The 21,167-nt window shown below is 55.5% G+C and overlaps 2 protein-coding genes across 4 annotated transcripts; one reads left to right on the top strand and one right to left on the bottom strand.

Annotated features, from left to right (window-relative positions):
* The first annotated feature begins 12,231 nt into the window (after positions 1 to 12,231).
* Positions 12,232 to 18,658, top strand: FOSL1 (FOS like 1, AP-1 transcription factor subunit). Of its 3 annotated transcripts, none has more exons than XM_043582564.1 (4): positions 12,232 to 12,547; positions 14,852 to 15,052; positions 17,008 to 17,115; positions 17,586 to 18,658. In XM_043582564.1, exons 1-4 carry the CDS (start codon positions 12,458 to 12,460, stop codon positions 18,006 to 18,008), a joined length of 822 nt encoding a protein of 273 aa, XP_043438499.1. In that variant the 5' UTR covers positions 12,232 to 12,457; the 3' UTR covers positions 18,009 to 18,658. The 3 variants fall into 3 exon arrangements, with proteins under 3 accessions (XP_043438499.1, XP_043438500.1, XP_043438498.1); XM_043582565.1 differs by having other exon boundaries at positions 12,352 to 12,547; positions 14,816 to 15,052; XM_043582563.1 differs by lacking the exon at positions 12,232 to 12,547 and having other exon boundaries at positions 14,166 to 15,052.
* Positions 18,659 to 19,266: 608 nt separating this feature from the next.
* On the bottom strand, positions 19,267 to 20,118 carry CCDC85B (coiled-coil domain containing 85B). Its single transcript, XM_043582566.1, has one exon. The coding sequence runs from the start codon at positions 20,116 to 20,118 to the stop codon at positions 19,510 to 19,512; it is 609 nt and encodes a 202-aa protein (XP_043438501.1). The 3' UTR covers positions 19,267 to 19,509.
* Positions 20,119 to 21,167: the final 1,049 nt, after the last annotated feature.

The following is a 21,167-nucleotide window of genomic DNA, read 5'->3' as shown; positions in this document are numbered from 1 at the left end:
GTGTACGACCTGCACAGCTGTAAGCTGCGGAAGCTTTCCCATTTATACTCCCTTCTCCCGCCCTGAGTGTCCTGGGCCACTGGGCAGTTTGCAAAGCACTTCCACGTGCATCGTACGATTCTCACAGCCCGTCGAGAAGGAAATGTTGGTCCCATTGTGTGGTCGAGGAAATTGAGGCCAAGAGGGAAAAGGGGTTTTCTCGGGGTCATGTGGTGAGTCGAGCAGAGTCGGACTTGCGCCCTGGCCCCCGCCTCCTCCTCAGACGCTTGTCCAGGGCCTCGGCCACAGCGAGGTCTTCACAACCCACGAGGCACGTTCACTCTCATGATCTTGCCGGGCCGCCCCGCTCAGCCGAGGCTCCTGGAGCCTGGGAGCCTGGCCCCGGCCTTGGTTGGAAGCCAAGGTTTCTGGCAAGGAGCCCCTTGGGATGCTGCTCTCGTGCCGTGCCGGAGCTGACTCAGCCTTCGGCAGCCTCACCAAATTGGAATTTGGAGCAGGGGAGCGGAGATGCCACTGGGCTGACGGGGTGGAAGTGGGTGAGTCATGAGATGCTGGCTCAGCCCCCTCCCCAGCTTCCTCTTCACCCCAAGTTTCCCCAGGGTTGAGTCCCCCCCCCAACCCCCCTCAGCCCCAGCCCTGGGAAGTCCCAGAGCTGGGTGGTCTCCGATTTAGAGCCCACTGCCCTGCCTCCCTCAGACAAGCGGTGCTTTGCACTTGACCACATTGGGCCGAGGCTTGCAGGGATCCCGGCCAGGCGCTCGTGGGTCTCACAAAGATGCCCGACTGGTATCTGCAGCACCTGATTCTCTTTTCCTAACTAAGCATTTCACACGCTCCTCCCCTCTCCTCCAGCCTCCTGGCCCTGCCTTCGCCCTGTCCTCTCTCTCTCTCTCTCTCTCTCTCTCTCTCTCTCTCTCTCCCACTCTCCCACACACCACTGCAGCTTGCCTCCTCTGTTCCACTCCCTCCCAGTGACCCCCGCTACCCCCCTACAGAGCTCTCCTGCAGAGCTGCCCGAGCCCCTCCCTTACTCAGAGTCCTTCCATGGTTCCCCATGGCCTGCAATATAGAGCCCGCTCTCCTGAGGCGCCCGTGACCTAGACCCCTGCCGAGCCCCAGCTTCCCTCAGGTGCCCCTTCCTGCCTGTGCTTACCCTACCGGAGCCAACTGGCATGCCCTTCACCGCCTGGCATGCAGCCCTGGGCCTCAGGCCGTTCCTTCTGCTTGAACACCTGTCGTTCAGCAAGGGTTGAGAGGTTACTTATGTAATTGCTTGATGTCTGTCTCCCACTGGTCCCTAAGCCACAGGCCCAGAGTGTGGGGCTTAGCGAAAGCAGAAACAGTGTCTAAGTCTCAGCCCTGTCCCAAGCGCCTAACACAGTGCTTGGGCAGGGCAACCTCTCCGTGAATGAACTAAAATCCGAATCCAAATTTCAAAGCAAATGCGGCCCCTGTCGGTTCCTCTGGAGTCCTTTCATCCACTCTCTGCTTCACCCTTCTTGTTCCAGAAATCTGAGCTGTCTCTTGTTTTCTTGCATCCATGCTGGCCTTTCCTGTTTTTGTGCCTTGCTCACGCTGTCACCTGCATTTGGTGTGCCTGAACCTCACCTGCTTTCCTGGCTGACCGCACCTCAGACCTCCCAGCTCATCCTCTTGGATTTCTTCTTCCCCATTCATCCGCACCACAGGCTCCCGTCACACCCACCCACCTCTCATCTGTATGTCTGGGGCCCCTCAAGGACAGTGGCCACACTTGATCCCACAGGGTATCTTCAGTGTCCAGCATAGGACCTGGCCTAGCACAAGTGCCAAATAAATGTTATTGAAGAAACGAGCGATTGAACAAAGTCACTCTCTGTCTCTGGGCCTGTCTCTTCATTCTGTTCGTGAGGAGAGCCAGGCACCATGCGGAGTGTTTCCATACGCCGTCTCATCGAAGTCTCACCTGGCTCTATCATTATTGCCATTTTTCAGAAGAGGAAACTGAGACCCAGAGACGTTCAGTAATTGGTCCCAGGTTGCAAAGCCATAAGTGTCAGAGCCAAGATTTGAACCCAGGTCGTGCAACTCCAGAGCACCTGATGCATTGCTGAGCCCCCACGATAGAAAGTGCTGATGTGGTGGGGGGCTGCAAGTCCCAGCAAGGACTTGGGATCTGATTTGTAAAGCACACAAGTCGGGGCCTCACAACTGCTGGAGAGAGAGCCTGGGCCGAGACTAAGATTCCCATTTTACTGGCAGAGAAACCGAGGCCCAGAGAGTACAGTGACTAAGCCTACTTGGGCAGGAAGGATCTCCCAGGCCTGTGGTAAGGACTGCTTCCCTCCCAGGCCGGGGGCTCCCCAAGGCCCACCCCCTCAGGCTGACAGGGGATTCTGCCCTGTTTGGGGTAAGGAAGCAGCCCGGGCCCGGGGTGGGCCAGGCTGAGTAAATTTGGACAAGCCTCCGTGCTCAGCTCTCTTTTACACAACCATGGGAAGGATGACAGAAGAGGCCAAGGAGACTCCCCCTCCCCACCTCCCATTCACATGTCCCGTGAACCCCAAACCTCAGGGAGGAGGCTCGAGAGGGATTGGCCAGGGAATGGAGAGAATATCTGCCGGACCCCTGATTTCAGCCGGGGCTAGGGGCTAAACCAGGGAAGACAGGAAATGGCTGAGTTGGGAGAAAGTTTCAGCCAGGGCTTTGGCGAGGTTTTGGGGATTTTCCCAGCAGGGCAACTGCACCCCTCTCCCGCCCTCTGGGAGGGGCCCTGGCAGGGACACAGCTGATTCATCCTGGGAGGGAAACTCCCCACTTCTCTGACGCGCATTCCCCCAGACACTGAGGGGTAACCTGAGGGCACCCGGCCCAGAAACCCACTGAACCCATTTTCCCTTGATTTATTGGCTTCCCAGCAGATCATGAAACCCCCCAGGCCGGAAAGACGGACAGAGTCAGGCAGTGGGAATGATCTCAGAGACTAGAACCAAAGCGATGGCCGGACAAGGGATGCCTCTGGCCCCCTCCCCTCACCCATTTTTTAGATGAGGCCACCGAGGCTCAGATAGTAAGAGCAAAGGGGCACAAAGACCTGCTCTGTACCAGGCACTGCTCCAAGCGGTTTGCATGCATTAGCTTTTTGGTCCTCGCAGCCCCTGTTTTACTGAGGAGGAATCTGCAGCCAAAAGAGGTAAAGTCACTGGGCCACAGTCAAGGCTAGAAACGCTCTGGCAGCCTCCACAACTCCCCAAAGTGCTTGTACACACCCCTGTGGCAGGGAGCTGTGTCCCTCGTCCCGGAGCAGCTCTGGCTCCCGGGACAGACATGTTACCCACTGGGCCCTAGCTCCTCCCAGGCCAAAAAGAGAAAGCTAGTCCCGCAAGAATAAAAAAAAAAAAAAAAAAAATCAGCCAAACCCCCAGAGGCCAGAAGAGGGCAGAGAAGCATTCCCGCCAAAATTGTCCTCTCTAGGGCTTTGACTCCTTTCCAAACCCCAAGCCTTTCCTCCCGAGTCACAGCCTCTGTTTCCGGTCTGCCAGCCTCACTCCCCGACGCCACACATTCAAACAGGAACACACGGGCACAGGCGTGCTCACTGGGAGTCCAGCCTCCAGACCCTGTCCCTCGGCGAGGCACGCTGGGGTCCTGCCGGTGTTGGAGGGACCCTGAGAGCTGTGACGTTATGAGGCATGGCCAGCGGCCCTCCGCAGGCAAGCTCTGCCCTATCTGGCTCCCACTCACAGGCTACATGAGTCACCCCCTTGCCCCCCATGACTCAGTTTACATGGGTGCCCAGAGGACCTCCCAGCGAGGGTGGGGTGGCTTACTGGCCCAGCCCAGGCCCGCCAGCCTTTTATCCCAGGATGAGCGTTTCATCCCCGTCCTGGCCCAGAGCAGGAACTGGCACCCAAGAGCCCAGGGGTGGGGGTAAGCCTCAGGTCTGGGAGGGTCAGGAGAGCTCCAGAACTGGGTGACGAGCCCTAACTGCCCTGGGCTTAGGGCTACAGAGAGCGGGAGCTGCTCCAAGAAACCTCAGGAGAGAGGCTGAGTGGGCAGAGCCATCCTGGGCACTGGCAGCACAGCCCCTGATGCCCTCCATTCAGAGGAAGTTCCACAGGGCACAAAATCTCGCAGCAAGAAAATGCTCACTAACGCCTACTGAGCTCTTCCTGTACCACTCCTGTGCTAAATGCCATCCACGCCATGTCTCATTTACTCCTCCAACAACCCTGAGAAGCAGGGACAATTGTTATATCATTTTTACAAATGAGGAGACTGAGGCATAGAGAAGTCAAGAGAACGGGCCAGCCAGAAAGTGGCTGAGCTGGGACTCGAACCCAAGCCATCTGACTCCAAAAGTCATGTTGTTATCCCCTGCTGCTCCTCCAAGCTGTGCTGGTTGGAGCAGGGAGAGGAGCCCAGGGGTCTGCCCTGTGCCCCTCCCCCAGGTGGACCTCCACTGAAATTTCTGGTTTCAGGGGTCGCAGTATGTAAATCACTCGTCTGTAAGAAGAGAAAACTGAAGCTCCCAGAGGAAAAGGGACTGGCCTGAGGTCGCATCACAGATCAGAGATGCACTGTGGTTGCGGCCATGTCTCTGAGGCTCCCCAGGATGCCCTGGGCTGGAGAGGTGGCTGGTGGGAAAGGGAACCCCAGGACAAGAGCGGGGAGATGATGGCCTTGTCCCCGACTCCCCCTTAACCCAGCCCCTTTCCCTCTCTGGGGCCCCAGGGTCCTCACCTGCCTCATGGGGACAGGACTGCCATGGCAGCAGGGTGGCATGACCCTCAAAGGACAGCAGAGAGGACAGGCACCTGTGCATGCTCAATTGGCGTCTGGGGAATGGGGAGAGAGTGATACCCAGGCCCTGGAAACGGCAGCCCAACAACCCCCCCCCAACACACACACACACACACACACACACACACACACACACACACCTCAACCTCTTCCTCGCCCAGGCCCCGCCATATGACTCCCCTGACCTCCAAAGCCTGGATGGCCGGGCCCAGAAGACCTTCCCACAAGGGACCCGGCTCCCTCTTCCCTAGACTCCAGCCTCAGCAAACTGAGCACGGGTTACTTCCCTGTCCAAACGCCACTCAGGGCTCCCTTGTCCCCCAGCCCAAGTCAAGCTCTTCAGCCTGACATTGCAAGACCCCGGCTGAGGCCTCACTCCGTCCACCCCCAGGCCTTTTGTACCCACCGACTTCAACCCCGGGAATGTCTCCCCCCACCTCAAATACTCCTGTGCCAGGAAGGCTGCCCTCCTCCAGTGGGAAAGAATCCTTTCTTCCCGGGGGCTCCTGTAGCGCCCCCGGTGCCGCGCCTGTCCCCAGCATCGGCGACCTACTGCCTTCTTCAGTGTCTGACGACCTCTCTGCGCTGTGAGCGCCTTGGGGCCAAGAGCAAGTCTTTGATCATCCCTACCTTCTCCACAGCCGGCTCCATTCCACTTTGTGTTCCGTTAATTCAGGAGGATGGATATAGAAACCGGTCCATCATGCAATGGGATCGGACTCAGCGATCAAAAGGAGCGAACTAGCGCTCCGCACATCTGGAAGAGTCTCACAGACATAATGGTGGGAGACAGAAGGCAGACACAAAAGAACACACGCCGTGTGATTCCATTGATGTGAAGTTCCAGAAGGGGCAGAACCGATCTAGGGCAATAGAACTGAGACTGAGTGACTTCCTGGGTTGACCGCAAAAGGGCAGGAGGGAACTTGCTGGGCGGATGGAAATGTTCTGTAACTTGATTGGCACGTCGCTCACAGGTGTGTGAAATGGTCAAACACCTGGCCAATAAATCGGATGGAATGTTAAATATACCGCAACGAAGTAGGTATTTTTTTTAGGTTTATCTACTTATTTTGAGACAGAGTGCAAACAAGGGAGGCGGGGAGAGAGAGAGAATCCCAAGCAGGCTCCGTGCTGTCAGCACGGATAGCGGAGCTCCATCTCACGACGGTGAGATCATGACCTGAGCCAAAATCAAGGGTGGGATGTTTCACCAACTGAGCCACTCAGGTGCCCCCAAATGCTCAGAATTTAAAAGATTCCCTCAGGCTGCCAGGTGGGAAATGGACAGGAAAGAGCCAAGCCAGCGGCTGTGGACAGCGTCCAGGAGAGAGAGGATGGGACCAGGACCGGGGGACAGAGATGTTTGTTGAAGCGAACTAAAATGTCACCTCCAGCGGTGGGGCAGCCAGAGCTCTTACCCACTGCTGGTGGCACGGAAAAGGGTACAACCCCTTTGAAGGACTGTTGGAGAAAATCAGAACTTGGGCGCTTATTCAGGGGAAATAAGTGTGATTGGCCACCGAAGGGTATATCCATTTATACCAAGGTCAAGAACAGGCAAAAATCATCAGTGATGAAAGAAGTCGGGATAATGGCACCTATGGGTGGGGCGTGGTGACTGAAAAGGACACAGGGAGCTTGTGAGCTGCTAGAAACGTCCTGGATCAGCGCAGTAGCTACATGGGTTTGCATACATGTAACAAGTCATTGAGCTGAACATGTTGGATCAATGCACTTCACTAGATGTGTCTTCAACTTCAATTAAGTCAAGAAACTAAATACAAGAATGAAAATTATAAAACAGAAGAAAACATAGGGGGAAACATCCATGACCTGAAGTTTGGCGGTGGATTCTTAGATTTGACGCTGGAAGAATGGGCAACAAAAGAAAAAACCCGAGAAATTGGACTTCATAAAAATTTTAAAATCTTTTGTGCATCAGAGGACGTTATGAAGAAGGGGTAAATGACAATCTACAGAATGGGAGAAGATATCTGCAAATCCTATTTTTGATAAGGGTTTGAGAGCCAGAATATATAAAGAACTCATATAATTCAACCACACACACACACACACACACACACAACATCAACTCAATTAAAAATGGGCAAAGAATGGGGCGCCTGGGTGGCTCAGTCGGTTGAGCGTCCAACTTCAGCTCAGGTCATGGTCTCGTGATCTGTGAGTTCGAGCCCCGCGTCGGGCTCTGCGCTGACAGCTCAGAGCCTGGAGCCTGCTTCAGATTCTGTGTCTCCCTCTCTCTCTGACCCTCCCCCATTCATGCTCTGTCTCTGTCTCAAAAATAAATAAACATTAAAAAAAATTTTAAAAAATTTCCTTTAAAAAAATAAATAAGAAAAATAAGTAAAACATTAAAATTTTTTAAAAAAATGGGCAAAGAACTTGAATTTTGTCCCCAAAATATATACAAATAGCCAACAAGCACATGAAAAGAGTTCACTGATCATTAAGGAACATGACCAGTTGTTAAGGAAGTGAAAATTGAAGCACGTCACACTCTCTAGGATGTCTTTCATTTCAAAAACAGAAATAATAAGCACATTTCAATAACAGAAAGGATGTGGAGAAATTATAACCCTTATACACTGCTAGTAGGAACGTAAAGTGGCACAACCACTTTGTAAAAACAGTCTGGTAGTTTCTCACAAGGTTAAACAGAGACTTGCTATAATACCCAGAAATTCTACTCTTAGATACATACCCAAGATATATAGAAATATATGTCCACACAAAAACTTGTACACAAATGTCTGAGAAACATTCCAATGTCCATCAACTGAGGAATAAATAAATTGTGGTATGTCCATACAATAGAATATTATTCAGCAGTAAAAAGGACCTGAGTATCAATATACATGCTATAACACAAATGAGCCTGGAAAACATCGTGGCAAGTGAAAAGAAACCAGACGCAGAAGACCACGGACTGCAGGATTCCACATATATGAAATGTGCAAAATGGGAAAATCCATAGAGACAGAAAGAAGGTGTGGTTCCCAAGAGATGGGAGTGGGAGTGATTTCTTCATGGGAATGGGGTGATTTTCTGGGATAATAAAAAAAAGAAAAAAAGTCTGGGAAACTAGAGGGAAGTAGTGATTGCACAACATCGTGAATTCACAAAATTCTATTGAACTCTACACTTTAAAATGGTTTAACTGTGGGGCGCCTGGCTGTCTCAGTCGGTGGAGGGCGCAGCCCTTGAATCTCAGGGTTGTGCGTTAGAGACCCACGTTGGGTATAGAAATTACTTTAAAAAATTAAATTCTTGGGGCGTCTAGGTGGCTCAGTTGGTTAAGTGTTGGACTTTGGTTCAGATCATGATCTCACAGTTCCTGAGTTTGAGCCCGAGTCGGGCTCTGTGCTGGCAGATCAGTGCCTGGAACATGCTTCACGTTCTGTCTCTGTCTCTCTCTGCCCCTCCCCTGCTCGCACTCTGTCTCTCTCAAAAATAAATAAACATTAAAAGAAATAATAAAATAAAATAAACCAGTGCTTTCTCAAATATATACAAAAATTAAAATATATAAAAAATTTAAAAATTAGGGGCACCTGGGTGGCTCAGTCAGTTAAGCATCTGACTTTGGCTCAGGTCATGATCTCACGGCTTGTGGGTTCGAGCCCTGGGTCGGGCTGTGTGCTGACAGCTCAGAGCCTGGAGCCTGCTTCAGGTTCTTTGTTTCCCTCTCTCTCTGCCCCTCCTCCACTCTTTCTCTCTCTTTCTCTCTCTCTCTTTCAAAAATAAATAAACATTAAATTTTTTTTGATTTTAAAAATTACAGTCTCTTAAAAAATAAAAAAGTTAAATTGGTGAACTGTATGTTATGTAAATTTCAACCTCATTTTTAAAAATAAATACTTTGGGGCACCTGGGTGGCTCAGTCCGTTCAGTGTCAGACTTTGGCTCAGGTCATGATGTCACAGCTTGTGGGTTCGAGCCCCGTGTCGGTCTCTGTGCTGACAGCTCAGAGCCTGGAGCCTGCTTTGGATTCTGTGTCCCCCTCTATCACTGTCCCTCCCTCGCTCACGCTCTCTCTCTGTCTTTCAAAAATAAATAATAAATCAATGAATAAATACATAAATAAAAATTAACTTTGATTTAAAAAAGCGAGTGAAAAAATGAAACGCATCAACATCACCTCCAGTGTCCTGGGGGCACCGACAGAACGTGTTGGGTGCAAAGCACACCATCGATCGCCTCTTTTTGCTTTGCTGCAGCCCCAGGAGGTGGACATTCTCCGGGGCTCAGAGAGGGAAGTGACCCAGCCAGGCTCACACAGGCTGCCAAGGGACAATGCCCTGGTTCCTCAGACCTCTGGACCCCCAGACTCTTGCAATCACAGTGGCCCTGTGGGATTCTTGCCAGGCCTCCCTGGGTGGGAGCTGGTGAGGTCAGGGGCCAGGAACGTTTCTGCAGCCACGAAGCAGGAGTTGGTGACTGAGGAGCTTGGAATGTGCCTGTCTCTGAAAGGGCCTCCTTGTGGCTCCACCAACGGTTAGAGCAGGAAGGGACTTTCAGAACCATGTAATCACACACATACGCGCGCACACAGGCACACATTTGAGACCTGAGCCCCTGCTCAGGCGCTGCCCCAGGATGCTGGGGGAGCGGGACAGGGCGGTGTTTCTGGATCAGGCGGATGGATGGACGCAGTCAAGGCTGACCTGTGTCATCCTCGAACGTGCCACCACCTGGCCGCCTTCGGCACCTTGACCCCTCCAACTTGGGCTCAGCCCAAGAGTGCGCATGTCAGCGCGTGCGCCCTGCACGATTGCCTTAGCGTGTGATCAGAACCCCAAGGGCTCCCACCTCCGGAGCTTTTTATTAACATGTGTATTTATTTTGGCTACTGGTCAAGTTCTTACTATATGCTGTGCCACACGTGTGATATTATTTCATTTCTATTCTCTAACAACCCTGAGCTGTAATTATCATTACGTTTCCATTTTACAGACGAGGGCACAGAGGCTCCGAGACATCGTGTGCCTCACCTAGGCTGGCGAGCCGCCTACCCAGAATTCCAGGATTCAAACTCCAGGACCCAGAGTTGTCTGATTCCAGCATGCGTGTTCTTGTCCATGGATCACACTGCCTCAAAAACCTCTCTCCCTCTCCCCTCCCCCACCCTACACATCTCTAGTTCTAATTCTGGTGAACCGATGTCAGTTTCTTTTCTTTTCAGAGAAAGACAAGCATGGAGTCGAACAAGGCAAGGGAGAGGCAGCGGGCTGAGTGCACAGCACTTTATAGCTCACAAAGCACTTTCACATTTATGATCTCATTTGATCCTGCGGGAACCCCACGAGGTCAGCACGAGGCTCAGTTGTTCCCACTGGGCCCAGGACTCACAGGGAAGTGACCCACCCAGGGTCACAGAGACAGAAAATGGTAACTCTGGCACCGGAAGCCCAGGCCCAATCTGGCCTTCTGTCCCTGAGTCCTGAGTGCACCCACAGACACCTGGCCCAAGGAAGACGGCCCAGGAACCCGCTTCCCTGGAATCTTCCTTCCCTGAGAACAAAACTCGAGCGCATCAAATGGGGGTAGCAGTGGACAGCAGGAGAGCCCAGCTGTCTTTCTGTAGTTGTGTGACACTGGTAGCCCCTTACTCTCTCTAGGCCTTAGTTTTCCCATCTGCACAGTGGGAGGAAACAGAGAAGCTTTGGGGTGGTCCTCTCAGCACAGACCTTCTGCACCCGTGAAAACGCGTCCGTGAGCCTTTGAGAGAGCTTGTCTGAGCCTGGAGCTCCCACAGCCCTGGTTTGGCAACCTGCGTCGGCCACTCGATCAGTGATATTAAGTGCTTCATTTCTTTTTCGTTTTAAATGTTCATTTATTTTAAAAAAAAAAATTTTTTTTAACGTTTATTTATTTTTGAGACAGAGAGAGATAGAGCATGAACGGGGGAGGGTCAGAGAGAGAGGGAGACACAGAATCTGAAACAGGCTCCAGGCTCTGAGCTGTCAGCACAGAGCCTGACGCGGGGCTCGAACCCACGAACTGTGAGATCATGACCTGAGCTGAAGTCGGACGCTTAGCCGACTGAGCCACCCAGGCGCCCCTAAATGTTCATTTATTTTTGAGAGAGAGAGAGAGGTGTGCGTGAGCGAGCGGGGGAGGGGCAGAGAGAGAATCTCAAGCAGGCTCCGCACTGTTAGTGCAGAGCCCAGTGTGGGGCTTGAACTCACAAACCATGAGATCATGGCCTGAGCCGAAATCAAGAGTCGGACAAACGCTCAACGGACTGAGACACCCCGGCGCCCCTCGCCACTTCATGTCAACACCTGTTGGCCTCAGTTTCCCCACACGTGAAATGGGGATGCTGATGGTACCTACTCCCCAAGGTTGCTGGCCTTCGGTTGTTGAAATCTGGCCCTGGCCTCACGTTCACACAGACCTTGGACATAATCTCCAAACAAGGCTGGTGACCACACAGTTCCCAAAGAGCAGTGGTAGTATTTAAACAAGATGGCACTGGGGTGCCTGGATGGCTCAGTCCGTTGGGCTTGCGACTTCAGCTCAGGTCGTGATCTCGCGGTTCATGGGTTTGAGCTCCGCATTGGCCTCCGTGCGGACAGCTTGGAGCCTGGACCCTGCTCCGGGTTGTGTCTCCCTGTCTTCCCCTCCCCAGCTCATGCTCTGTCTCTCTCTATCTCAAAACCAAATAAACATTAAAAATGTTTTAATAAAAATTAAAAAAATGAAAGAAGACCGTATTTGTCAGACCACTGGATAACCGGGGCCCCCCGCGGCCTCTCGCCGTTTAGAGAAGCTCTGAATTAAAACTTGCTCTAACTTCGGAAATTATCCTGCCAGTGGCACAACTCTATGGCGTTGGTTCTGTGGGCAGTTTTCAAACCACGAACTTGCTCGTTGTAAGCGTTTGAAGTATATCGCCCTTTCGGTAACCCTGCTCTGTCGTTTATCCGCTGTTTAGTGCGCCTGAACCTTAAAACAAGGCCAGCAGAAGCGCCTCGGGCCACCACCGTGAAGCCTGGGACGCCAGTAGCAACGGTCCCTCGCATGAAATAAGCGCCCGGTAAGTAAACCCGTAGCAACAATCACATGAATAACCCCCTTTACTGTCTCCGGGCCCCTTTCTCACTCTTCACGCCGACCTCCCACGCGCCGCAAGGCAGCTAGGTGATGGTTTCGCCCCATCTGACGGAGGCAAAAACTGAGGCCAGCCCGGGCTTCGCGGCGCGGGCGGCGGGGAGGGCGACGGCGGGCCCGAGTCGGCGGCCCCGGGGGGCGGGGCGCCCAGCTGCTCGCAGGTGCGTCAATCCGCGGGGGAATCCTCGGCTCCACCTGGGCGCGGCGAGGAAACCGCACCATGTATGGGCAGCTACGTCAGAGAGGGCGGGCCCGCCGCTGCCGCGGGGGACGCCCGGTCCGTCCCTTTCCCCGCTCGAAAAGGCGGCCACCGGACGGTAGGAGGCGTCGAAAAGTTCGGGGCGGGCTGGCAAAAGGCGGGGCGTCTGGAGAGGTGGAGCCCCGAGGTGTCCAGCGCCGGAGAAACGCCCGCCCCCCCTCCCAATTGAAGTGGTTCAGCCCGAGCCCTTTTCATTCATAAAAGAAAAGACTCCGCGAGGAGCAAGTGAGTCAGAACCGAAGCCGCCGACGCGGACCCCACAGAGCAGCCAGCCAGGGCATGTTCCGAGACTTCGGGGAACCCGGACCGAGCTCCGGGGCCGGCGGTGCGTACGGCGGCCCGGCGCAGCCCCCCGCTTCAGGCCAGCAGGTGAGAGGGACCCGACGCTTGGGGATCCCGGGTGGACAGCGCCTGGGACGCTGCGGTCGGCTCCTGCACACTCTGGGAGTGGGACCGGGAACGGGAGTAGGGACTGGATCTGGGGCCGTGGCTGTGGCTGTGGCTGTGGCCGTGGCCGTGGCCGTGGCCGTGGCCGCGGATGCTGCCCGTTCTCCGCGGTCTAGAGGCACATTTCCCCCCCCGCAAGCCCAGGGGAACGCGCGCGGTGGGCGCAACAAAGATCTACGAGCGTCCCCTCTGTCGCTCACCCCTTTTCCTCCGCTGTCTGCCATCTGTCCCGCCGTCTCTGTTACCTTCCAACTTTTCTCCCGTCCACGCTTAATTTTGTCCTGTCTGCGCCAGAAGGGCGCCCCTCAGTCCGGGATTAGTCCCACCTCGGACTGGATCAGAGGGTCTGATCCATCTCGGACTAAATTCCTGGGAGGCCGAGATGTTCCCACACAGGAGGGAGGCGGGATCCACCGGCAGGCTAACTCCGACAGACTGGGGATCCTCAGCACTGTCCGTGACCGTCTGTGTGTCTGTCCGTTTGTCTGTCCCTCTCTCCCCCCGTCGCCAAGTCCCTGTCCCCTTCTTGACGCAGTGGAATCCGTCGGGCTCCGGGAGACTGGTTTTTGACCCCTTTACAAGCTGGGGCCCGATGGAGACTGCGGGATGCCGGGACGTGCGCGGGGTCATGCAGCGGCCAACTCCCGCGCCCCTCGACTCCCGGCACCAAACGGCGCCCGCTGCAGGCTGGGGGGACGTGGGTGGCCGCAGGTGCCCATTTCCTGTCGGCGGGCAGCGCGCACGTGTCGCTCGGCGTCCGTTCCGCCGAGTCACAGCGGCCGAGTCACGGTGGCTGACTCACCCGGGGCGCCCCTCCCTTCCTGGCCCGGAGCGGCCCCGGCCCGGACAACCTCGGGAGAGAGAGATGCCGCCGGCGGTACCTCGGTCCCGGAACTGGGGTCCCTGGGCCACTGGGCCCGCAGAGCTGGGCCGGGGACATCGCTGTCTGGACTTGCCTGGGCTTGTGGCGCGCTTCCCGGAGGACCGGGCACCCACACCCAGAGCCCAGCCCCAGGGCTTGAACCGAGTTCTCCACCCCAAACACGGAGCCCCCATCTCAACCCCTTCCTCAGATTTCTGGCGGAAAGAAAATCTTGGCAGGTAATACAGGCAGAGCAAACAGTGCAGCCAGAACAGCGGTTTCTACCTCATTTACCGTATTTCACAGAATCTCAGATTTCATTGGTTTAAAAACCCATCGTTTTGTGCCACTAAATTTTTCTAAAGTTGCCATTGAACTATGATTTCAGAGCTACTAAAGGGCATTTCTTAGCATCAATGAGATGTCATAATCCTCACCTAGGACAATATTAAAAGACAAGGAGGGGCACCTAGGTGGCTCGGTCGGTTAGGCGGCCGACTTCAGTTCAGGTCATGATCTCACAGTTCATGAGTTCGAGCCCCTCGTCGGGCTCTGTGCTGACAGCTCAGAGCCTGGAACCTGCTTTGCATTCTGTGTCTCCCTCGTTCTCTGCCCCTCCCCCACTCACACTCTCTCTCTCTCACTCTTAAAAAAATGAATGTTTTTTTTTTAAATTAAAAAAAAAAAAAAAAAAAACAAGGAAACTAATGTACATTGAAGTACAATGACTTGCCCAGAGTCTTGGCCAGTAAGTGGCTGAGCAAAGGAGCTAGCTGGGTCAGCCTAAACCCAGGGTAGTGGTTCTTGCCCACCACAGCCCCTGTTCATTGGGCACCTACCTGCCACTTACCAGGCTCTGTCACACACATTCTTTCATCTGACTCTCACAGCCACCCTTGGAGATAGGAACTGGAATTATCCCCTTCGTGCGGATGAGACTCAGGCAGAGTACAGGAGTAGTTAAGAGCCTGACTGCCTGGGTCCAAACTCCACTTCCCACTTGCCGGCTGTGTGTCTGTGGACAACTGTTTTCCTGTCTGAAAATGAAGACGCTGTTGTGCAAATTATGACTCAGTATTTGTAAAGTGGTTGGGACTGTGCCTAGAATTCATACTTTATTGTAAGTATTAGTTCTGATGGGGAAATGAAGGCACAGCAAGGTTATGAGACCTGCCCCAAGTCACACAGCTCATGAGCAGGGATTTATCGCCAAGTTAGTCTCTCTGACTGCCCAGTTGTGCTCTTTCTGGGCTCTCAGAACCGGCAGCTGCATCGAGGGTAGATGGCGGTGTGGCTTCTGTCCAGCGGAAGCCCCTCAATCCACAGAGACCTCATCCTTGGCCCCTCCGTTTCTCACCCCTCAGAAGTTCCACCTCGTGCCAAGCGTCAATGCTGTGAGTGGCAGCCAGGAACTGCAGTGGATAGTACAGCCTCACTTCCTGGGACCCAGCAGCAGCTATCCCAGGTCCCTGGCCTACCCCCAGTACAGCCCCCCCCAGCCCCGGCCAGGAGTCATCAGGGCCCTAGGGCCACCTCCAGGGGTCCGTCGCAGGCCCTGTGAACAGGTAAGTAGCAGAGGCATTGTGGTGCTGCTTCTGATGCCTACCGGGGTGCCGAGGTGCAGAGGACAGGTTCTTCCTTAAAAGAACACAGGCTTAGGCAGGTGGGTAGGGCCGCTGGTGACTGTTGGCCAAGGCAGAAAGTGATAGGAGGCCCTGGGGTGATCCAGCAGAGGGCAGAGGTCACCCCTAGATCAGGGAAAGCTTTCTGGAACTGGAGGTACAGTAGTGTAGAAAGATGGGTAGAATTTGCACGGATCGAGATGAAGAAGAAGACATTCCCGGGAGAGAGGAAGGGACGAGCAAGAACGGAGGTAGAGGTGAGAATGTGTAAGGGGTACGTGTGGAAAGGTGTGTGGACGGTAGAGGGGCTCCACCTGCTGACGTATATGGAGAGGCTGAGCTAATGAGTCAGTGTAGCTGGGGAGAGAATGGAAAGAGAGGGTTCTCTGCAGCTACTCTCTGGGTTTCAGGTTCCCCATCCTATTTAATCCTTACAAAAAGCCTCTGGGGAATGCACTCTGGTTTTCTCCAATTTATCGCTAGGGAAATAAACAGAGGTAGTCACTTGCCCCAAATCCCACAAGTAGTGAGCAATGAGACAGGTCTTTTCAATTCTAAAGTCGGATCCTAACCATCAAGCCGCACTGTCTCATCCAGAGCGAACAGAGGCTCGAAGCAGAGTGAGCTGGGAACTCTCGGCTCCCCAACCAGGGTTCCTGCCTTTACACTGCTAAGAAAGTCTTTACCAAAATAAATAAGAGAGGGTTATTTATTTGTTTGTTTGTTTATTATTTGTGAGAGAATGAGTGGGTAAGAAGCAGAGAGAGGGGTGGGGAAAGAGAGGATCCCAAGCGGGCTCTGTGCTGACGGCAGAGATCCGGATGGAGGGCTCGAACTCATGAACTGTGAGATCCTGACCTGGGCCAAAGCTGGACGCCTTAACCGATTGAGTCACCCAGGCGCCCCAGAGACAGAGGGTCTTTGAAGGGAGTGGCCCATTAAAGGGCTTGCCCTGACAGCAGGGTAGAAGATGAGGAGAGAGGTCAGGATCTTGGGAAAGATGTGAAATTGGACAGGGGTGGTTTTCCCAGAAACAGCATGGTTGCCCTTTGTGACCAACTGGAGAAGAAGACCGTGCTGGGCCCCAGAGGCAGGCTGCTGGACTTCCCTCCTTCAGTCCCGTCCTGGGGGTGGCTCCTTGTTCCTGAGTCCTCCTAGACTGGGGCTGTAAGCTCCCCTTTGGGGGGAGGTGGTCTTCATCTGTGGGCCTCTCAACTTTATGTTGAATAAAGTGAGTGGATTTTCATTTCAGCTCTGGGACCATAAACGAGTTATTCATCGTCTCCGGGCTTTAGTTCCTTACATGGAAAGTTGGGTTCAGAATCTGCGTGAAGCTCTTAGCTTGTATGTAATAGGCTCCCAATAAATAATTTACTCAGCGGCAACACTCATTAACCCCTCCTAGTGCTTACAGCCCCTGGGGAAGGGCACGCTTGGTTATCAAGAGACTGAAAAGGATGAGGGTCTTTCGAAAAAGAGAGGCTGGGTCCCAGGGGCTCAGAGGAAGAAAGGCCACTTCTGGCCAGGGAATGAGAGAAGGCTTCCTGGAGGCGGGGGTATCTCAATGGAGTCCTGAGAAATGGGGGAGGAGGTTGAAGGTTTGGGGCGTGTGTGCGGGGGGGGGGGGGGGGAGCATTCTGAGAGGGTAATCAGAGGAGGCAAAAGCTGGGTGCGAGGAGGAAGTGTGATTAATTCAAATTTACTAAAGCGTGAATGGGGGGAACGGGTCGCCCTGCAGTGGTCCCTGAAGCGCAGCCTGGGGGCGCCCCACGCTCCTATGTCCTCCGCTAGGGTCCCAGCACTGGGCCACCTCAAGAGGCGAGTGCCGGGCAAACCAGTGGCCCAGGGTCTACCTCACTGATCCTTTTACCCCATCCCCGACCCCACCCCCACCCCAGATCAGCCCGGAGGAGGAGGAGCGCCGTCGAGTGAGGCGCGAGAGGAATAAGCTGGCCGCGGCCAAGTGCAGGAACCGGAGGAAGGAACTGACCGACTTCCTGCAGGCGGTGAGCACTGGCTGGTGCGGAGGGTGTCGAGGCCCGGGCCCACCGAACCTCAGAGGGGCGCGGCTCCCCCGAGCCTGCCCGGCCCCAGGGGGCGCCGGTGTATGAAGTTTCCTCCCCCCCCCCCCCCCCCCCGCCCCCAGCACCCCGTCGGAGGTGCAGCCCTTCGGAAACAACAATGACGAAAAAGCGATTAAATATTAGTTACAGCGCGTCTCACTCCAGCAGAGCAGAAGAGTTAAAGCTTCGGCCAACGATCTCCTAAAATGCTCCCGGGCCTGATGGGAGTCGTGCCGGATTTCTCCCAAGGCCTCATGGGAGTTGTAGTCCAGACTCGCTGGAGACCCAGACCCGTAACCGCCCCCCCCCCCCCCCCCCCCCCCCCCCCCCCCCCCCCCCCCGTTACCACCACCTCCCCGAGGCTACGCGGTATTCCGCCCTCCTCTTCTAACTCCTCTTCCAACCTTCTACAGGAGACTGACAAACTGGAAGACGAGAAATCTGGTCTGCAGCGAGAGATTGAAGAGCTGCAGAAGCAGAAGGAGCGTCTGGAGCTGGTGCTCGAAGCCCACCGTCCCATCTGCAAAATCCCGGAGGGGGCCACGGAGAGGGACACTGGCGACACAGGCGGTACCAGCGGCACCAGCAGCCCACCAGCAGCCCCCTCCCGCCCTGTACCATGTATCTCTCTTTCCTCGGGGCCTGTGCTTGAACCTGAAGCATTGCACACCCCCACGCTCATGACCACACCCTCCCTGACTCCTTTCACCCCTAGCCCTGTCTTCACCTACCCCAGCACCCCTGAGCCCTGTGCCTCAGCCCATCGCAGGAGTAGCAGCAGCAGCGGGGACCCATCCTCCGACCCTCTGGGCTCTCCCACCCTCCTTGCCTTATGAGGCAAACTAGCATCCCTACCCACGGGTGCCACCCTAGCCAATGCCTTCCCACCCACTGGTCCAGCTGGTCTGGACCATATCCCATGCCCAAGCCCAGCAGGTTCTTCTCCATGCCTCCAGATGAGACTGAGCATATTTTGCTTCCTAGTAGAGCCAGCTTGGGGCCACCAGCGCTGCCCACGGTTTTTCTAGAGCTGGCTTCTCTAGCAATTTGCACTAAATCAGAGACAAAAGATTTCCTATTTGTTCGCGAGAACTCCTGGCAGCCCAAAAGGACTTTGACACTCCCTAGAGGTCCTCTAGAGCCCTAACTCCCTCCAGACCACACCTACAGTCTTCATCACCCTCTTCCTGCGATCCACCCAATCCTACTCTGACGGGTGATACTCTACCAGCCTAGAACACTAACTCACCTAGCCCCACACTGCCAGCAGCACCAAGTGATTGAACCAGGGCATTCTGCTGGCCCCTCCTGAATGGCAGGAGGGTGTCAGAGGCTTCTGTGATGAGCTGACCTGCAGCCCCCAGCTCTGAGAAGACTTTAGCTCCAGGGAATCCAAGCCTCCACAACGAAGGCAGCTGCTATTTATTTTCCTACAGAGAGTATTTTTATACAAACCTGCCAACATGGAATAAAAGGCTTGAAGCTCTGGCCTGGTCTCATTGAACCCAGAGGCTAAAGGGAGAATATTTGAAATCAGGAGCCCTAGGCTCCAGTCTCAGCTCCACGGACTTACTGCATGACTTTGGACAAGCTATTTGATATTTCTAGACCTCAATTGTCTTACCTGACAAAAGAGGTTACATCTGCTCTGCCTCATCTCCAGCATTGAGGGGAGGAACAGAGTGCTGCTGTTGGGTGCAAGCCAAAGGATTATCATCTTCCTCCGGATGCGGGCCCACAGCGCTCCTGCGTGTGCCACAGGAGGGCGCTCTTAGGCCCCTTCCAGCCTCAGGGGAGGTCGCTGAGTGGGTTCTAGGCCCCCAACACCTGCTTCCTGCCCCATTGTCTTGGACAGGAAGGAGCCGGGAAGGGAGCTGGAGCCACTTCAGGGGCCAGAATACGGCCTGTTCCGAGGCCTGATGGGGGGAGCCAGTGGTTTACCACGGTCCCACATCCCGTCCCAGGCTTGAGGTAGCGAGGGTCGGCCACGTTAGTTCTGCAGCCCCTCCGGATGGGAATGGTACCCCGTCTCAACGTCCCCGCCCTCGTCCCCACCACGGCGAGTCCCAAAGAGACGCTGCCCAGGCCAAGGGCTCTGCTTCCGTTCCAGTTTATTAGCCCCCACCCCGTCCCCGGCAAGTCCCTTCTCTCCAGCATCCAGTTCCCCTGCCGCCACACCAGCGAGAGCAAGGGGCCCTCCTCAGTGCCAGAGTTTCCAAATCCATGCCAGCGGCCCGTCGTGCGAGGGGGGACGGCGTCTAGGTCCCGAGGTCCACCGCAGTCCCTGCGCTTTGGGAAGCAATCTGGTCGGGCGTCGACAAGAAGGAAGCTGAGCCCTCAGTCATCTGGGGAGCAGGCCAGGGGCAGTTGGTCGGGACTACCCACGCTGCCCGTGCTGGAGCTTCCATCGCCCAGGTCGCGGGGCCCGCAGGGGGGCAAAGCGAGCTCGGGTGTCGGCCCGGCGCTTGAGCCCCCCGCGCCGCCGGGGCCGCCCCGGGGGCCCCACTCCTCGCCCAGAGCCAGGCAGAGCTCCTTAAGCGCCAGGTTCTCCCGCAGCAGCTCCTCCTGGCGGCCCTCCAGCTCGGCCAGCTTCTGCCAACAACCGCCCAAGTCCTCGCGCACCGCTCGGGATGCTTGGGTCCCGAAGAGCTGCCACTGGCGCGCGGCACGCCGCCCGCGCTGGCGCTCCGAGTCCAGGAAGCAGCAGAGGTCGCGCAGCTCGCGGTTTTCGGCCTGTAAGCGCCGGTTAAGCTGCTTGAGCTCGCGGATCTCGCCCAGGTGACCCTGCAACTGCCGATTCACCTCCTGCATGAGGCGGCCGCGCTGCACCAGAGCCGCCAGGCGCGCCGCCTCCTCCCGTCGCAGGCGCCGCACCAGCTCCTCTTTGCCCAGCGCCGCCATCTCCTCGTCCGTCAGCTCCTCCAGGCCGCCCGCCTCGGCCTCCATGGCTGCTCAGGCCTCTGGAGCATCGCCTGCCCGCCGCCGCGGCCCAGGAGCCCCACGTCCAGCCCGGCGCGCTGGGGCTTGGGCTCCGGCTCCGCGGGCGGCAGGCTGTGGTCGGGCAAGCGTAGGCTGCACCAGCCGCCCAGGGGTGGGCACGCGGCGGGGCGCGCGCCGGGGCGGGGCCGTGTGACGTTAAGGAAGGACAGCCAATCCAGGAAGCCTCCCCGGAAAGGGGCGGAACTTGACCGCAGAATAGACCGAAAGAGAGAGGGAGACCCTTCTCTGCCCCTTCCGGACCGCGGAACGACTGACCCTCGTGGACACTGGGTCCCAGCGCCACCACCTTCCCCGACAGTCACCGCCAAACTAGGCGCTTTGTACCTCCCACTTCCAAACCTCCTCAAGCCCTAGCCTAGGCCTCTCGGCTCCTTCCCAGGAACCAAGACTCCGGCATGGGCCGTCGACTCTCGTGTCCACCTCCCGACGGAACCCAAAAGGATCTCGTTTCCATCTTTCCTGGCTTAGTTCATACTCGAGAGTCTTGGCTCACTGAACATCGCTCCCAGCTCTTGGGAACCCTGAGTCCAAATGTGCCTGCCTCACCGATCAGCCTACCCTCTCAGGGACCGGTTTCCTGCCTCGGGGGAAGGCACATACAAGGATTCATTTGTTCAATAAACTTTTATTGTGTGCAAAAACTGTGCAGAAATAAACTTGACTAAGAGTCTGATCCTGTCCTCAAACAGGTTGTAATCTAGCAGGGGAGACGGGCTGTGTTAAACAAGAAGCAAACGGGGGAGGAGCATGGTCTGAGGGACCTCCACCCCCCAAAAAAAGGTTTTCTCGAAGAGGTGATAATCTGTGGGGCCTTGAAAGATGTATAGGCCTTTGCCAAATAGAGCTATTTCAGGGAGTGGGAAGAGCATGGTGAAAGACATTGGGGGCCAGCTGCTTCAGGAACAGTGACAGTAGCTCGATGTTTTTGAAAGGTACGTGTGTGGAGACAGTGATAAAGAGAGGGAGAGAAGCAACAAAGGTAGTTGACCGGAGTG

Source organism: Prionailurus bengalensis, chromosome D1, assembly GCF_016509475.1.
Source record: "Prionailurus bengalensis isolate Pbe53 chromosome D1, Fcat_Pben_1.1_paternal_pri, whole genome shotgun sequence".
NCBI lineage: Eukaryota > Metazoa > Chordata > Mammalia > Carnivora > Felidae > Prionailurus > Prionailurus bengalensis.
The sequence above is the reverse complement of the archived record's forward strand: the minus strand, read 5'-3'. Positions and strand labels throughout refer to the sequence as shown.

Coding starts and splice junctions, on each gene's coding strand:
- FOSL1 (XM_043582563.1), top strand. CDS start 14,651: ATGAGACCTGCCCCAAGTCACACAGCTCATGAGCAGGGATTTATCGCC. Junction 15,053..17,007: donor GTCGCAGGCCCTGTGAACAG/GTAAGTAGCAGA, acceptor CCCCCACCCCAG/ATCAGCCCGGAGGAGGAGGA. Junction 17,116..17,585: donor TGACCGACTTCCTGCAGGCG/GTGAGCACTGGC, acceptor AACCTTCTACAG/GAGACTGACAAACTGGAAGA.
- CCDC85B (XM_043582566.1), bottom strand. CDS start 20,118: ATGGAGGCCGAGGCGGGCGGCCTGGAGGAGCTGACGGACGAGGAGATG.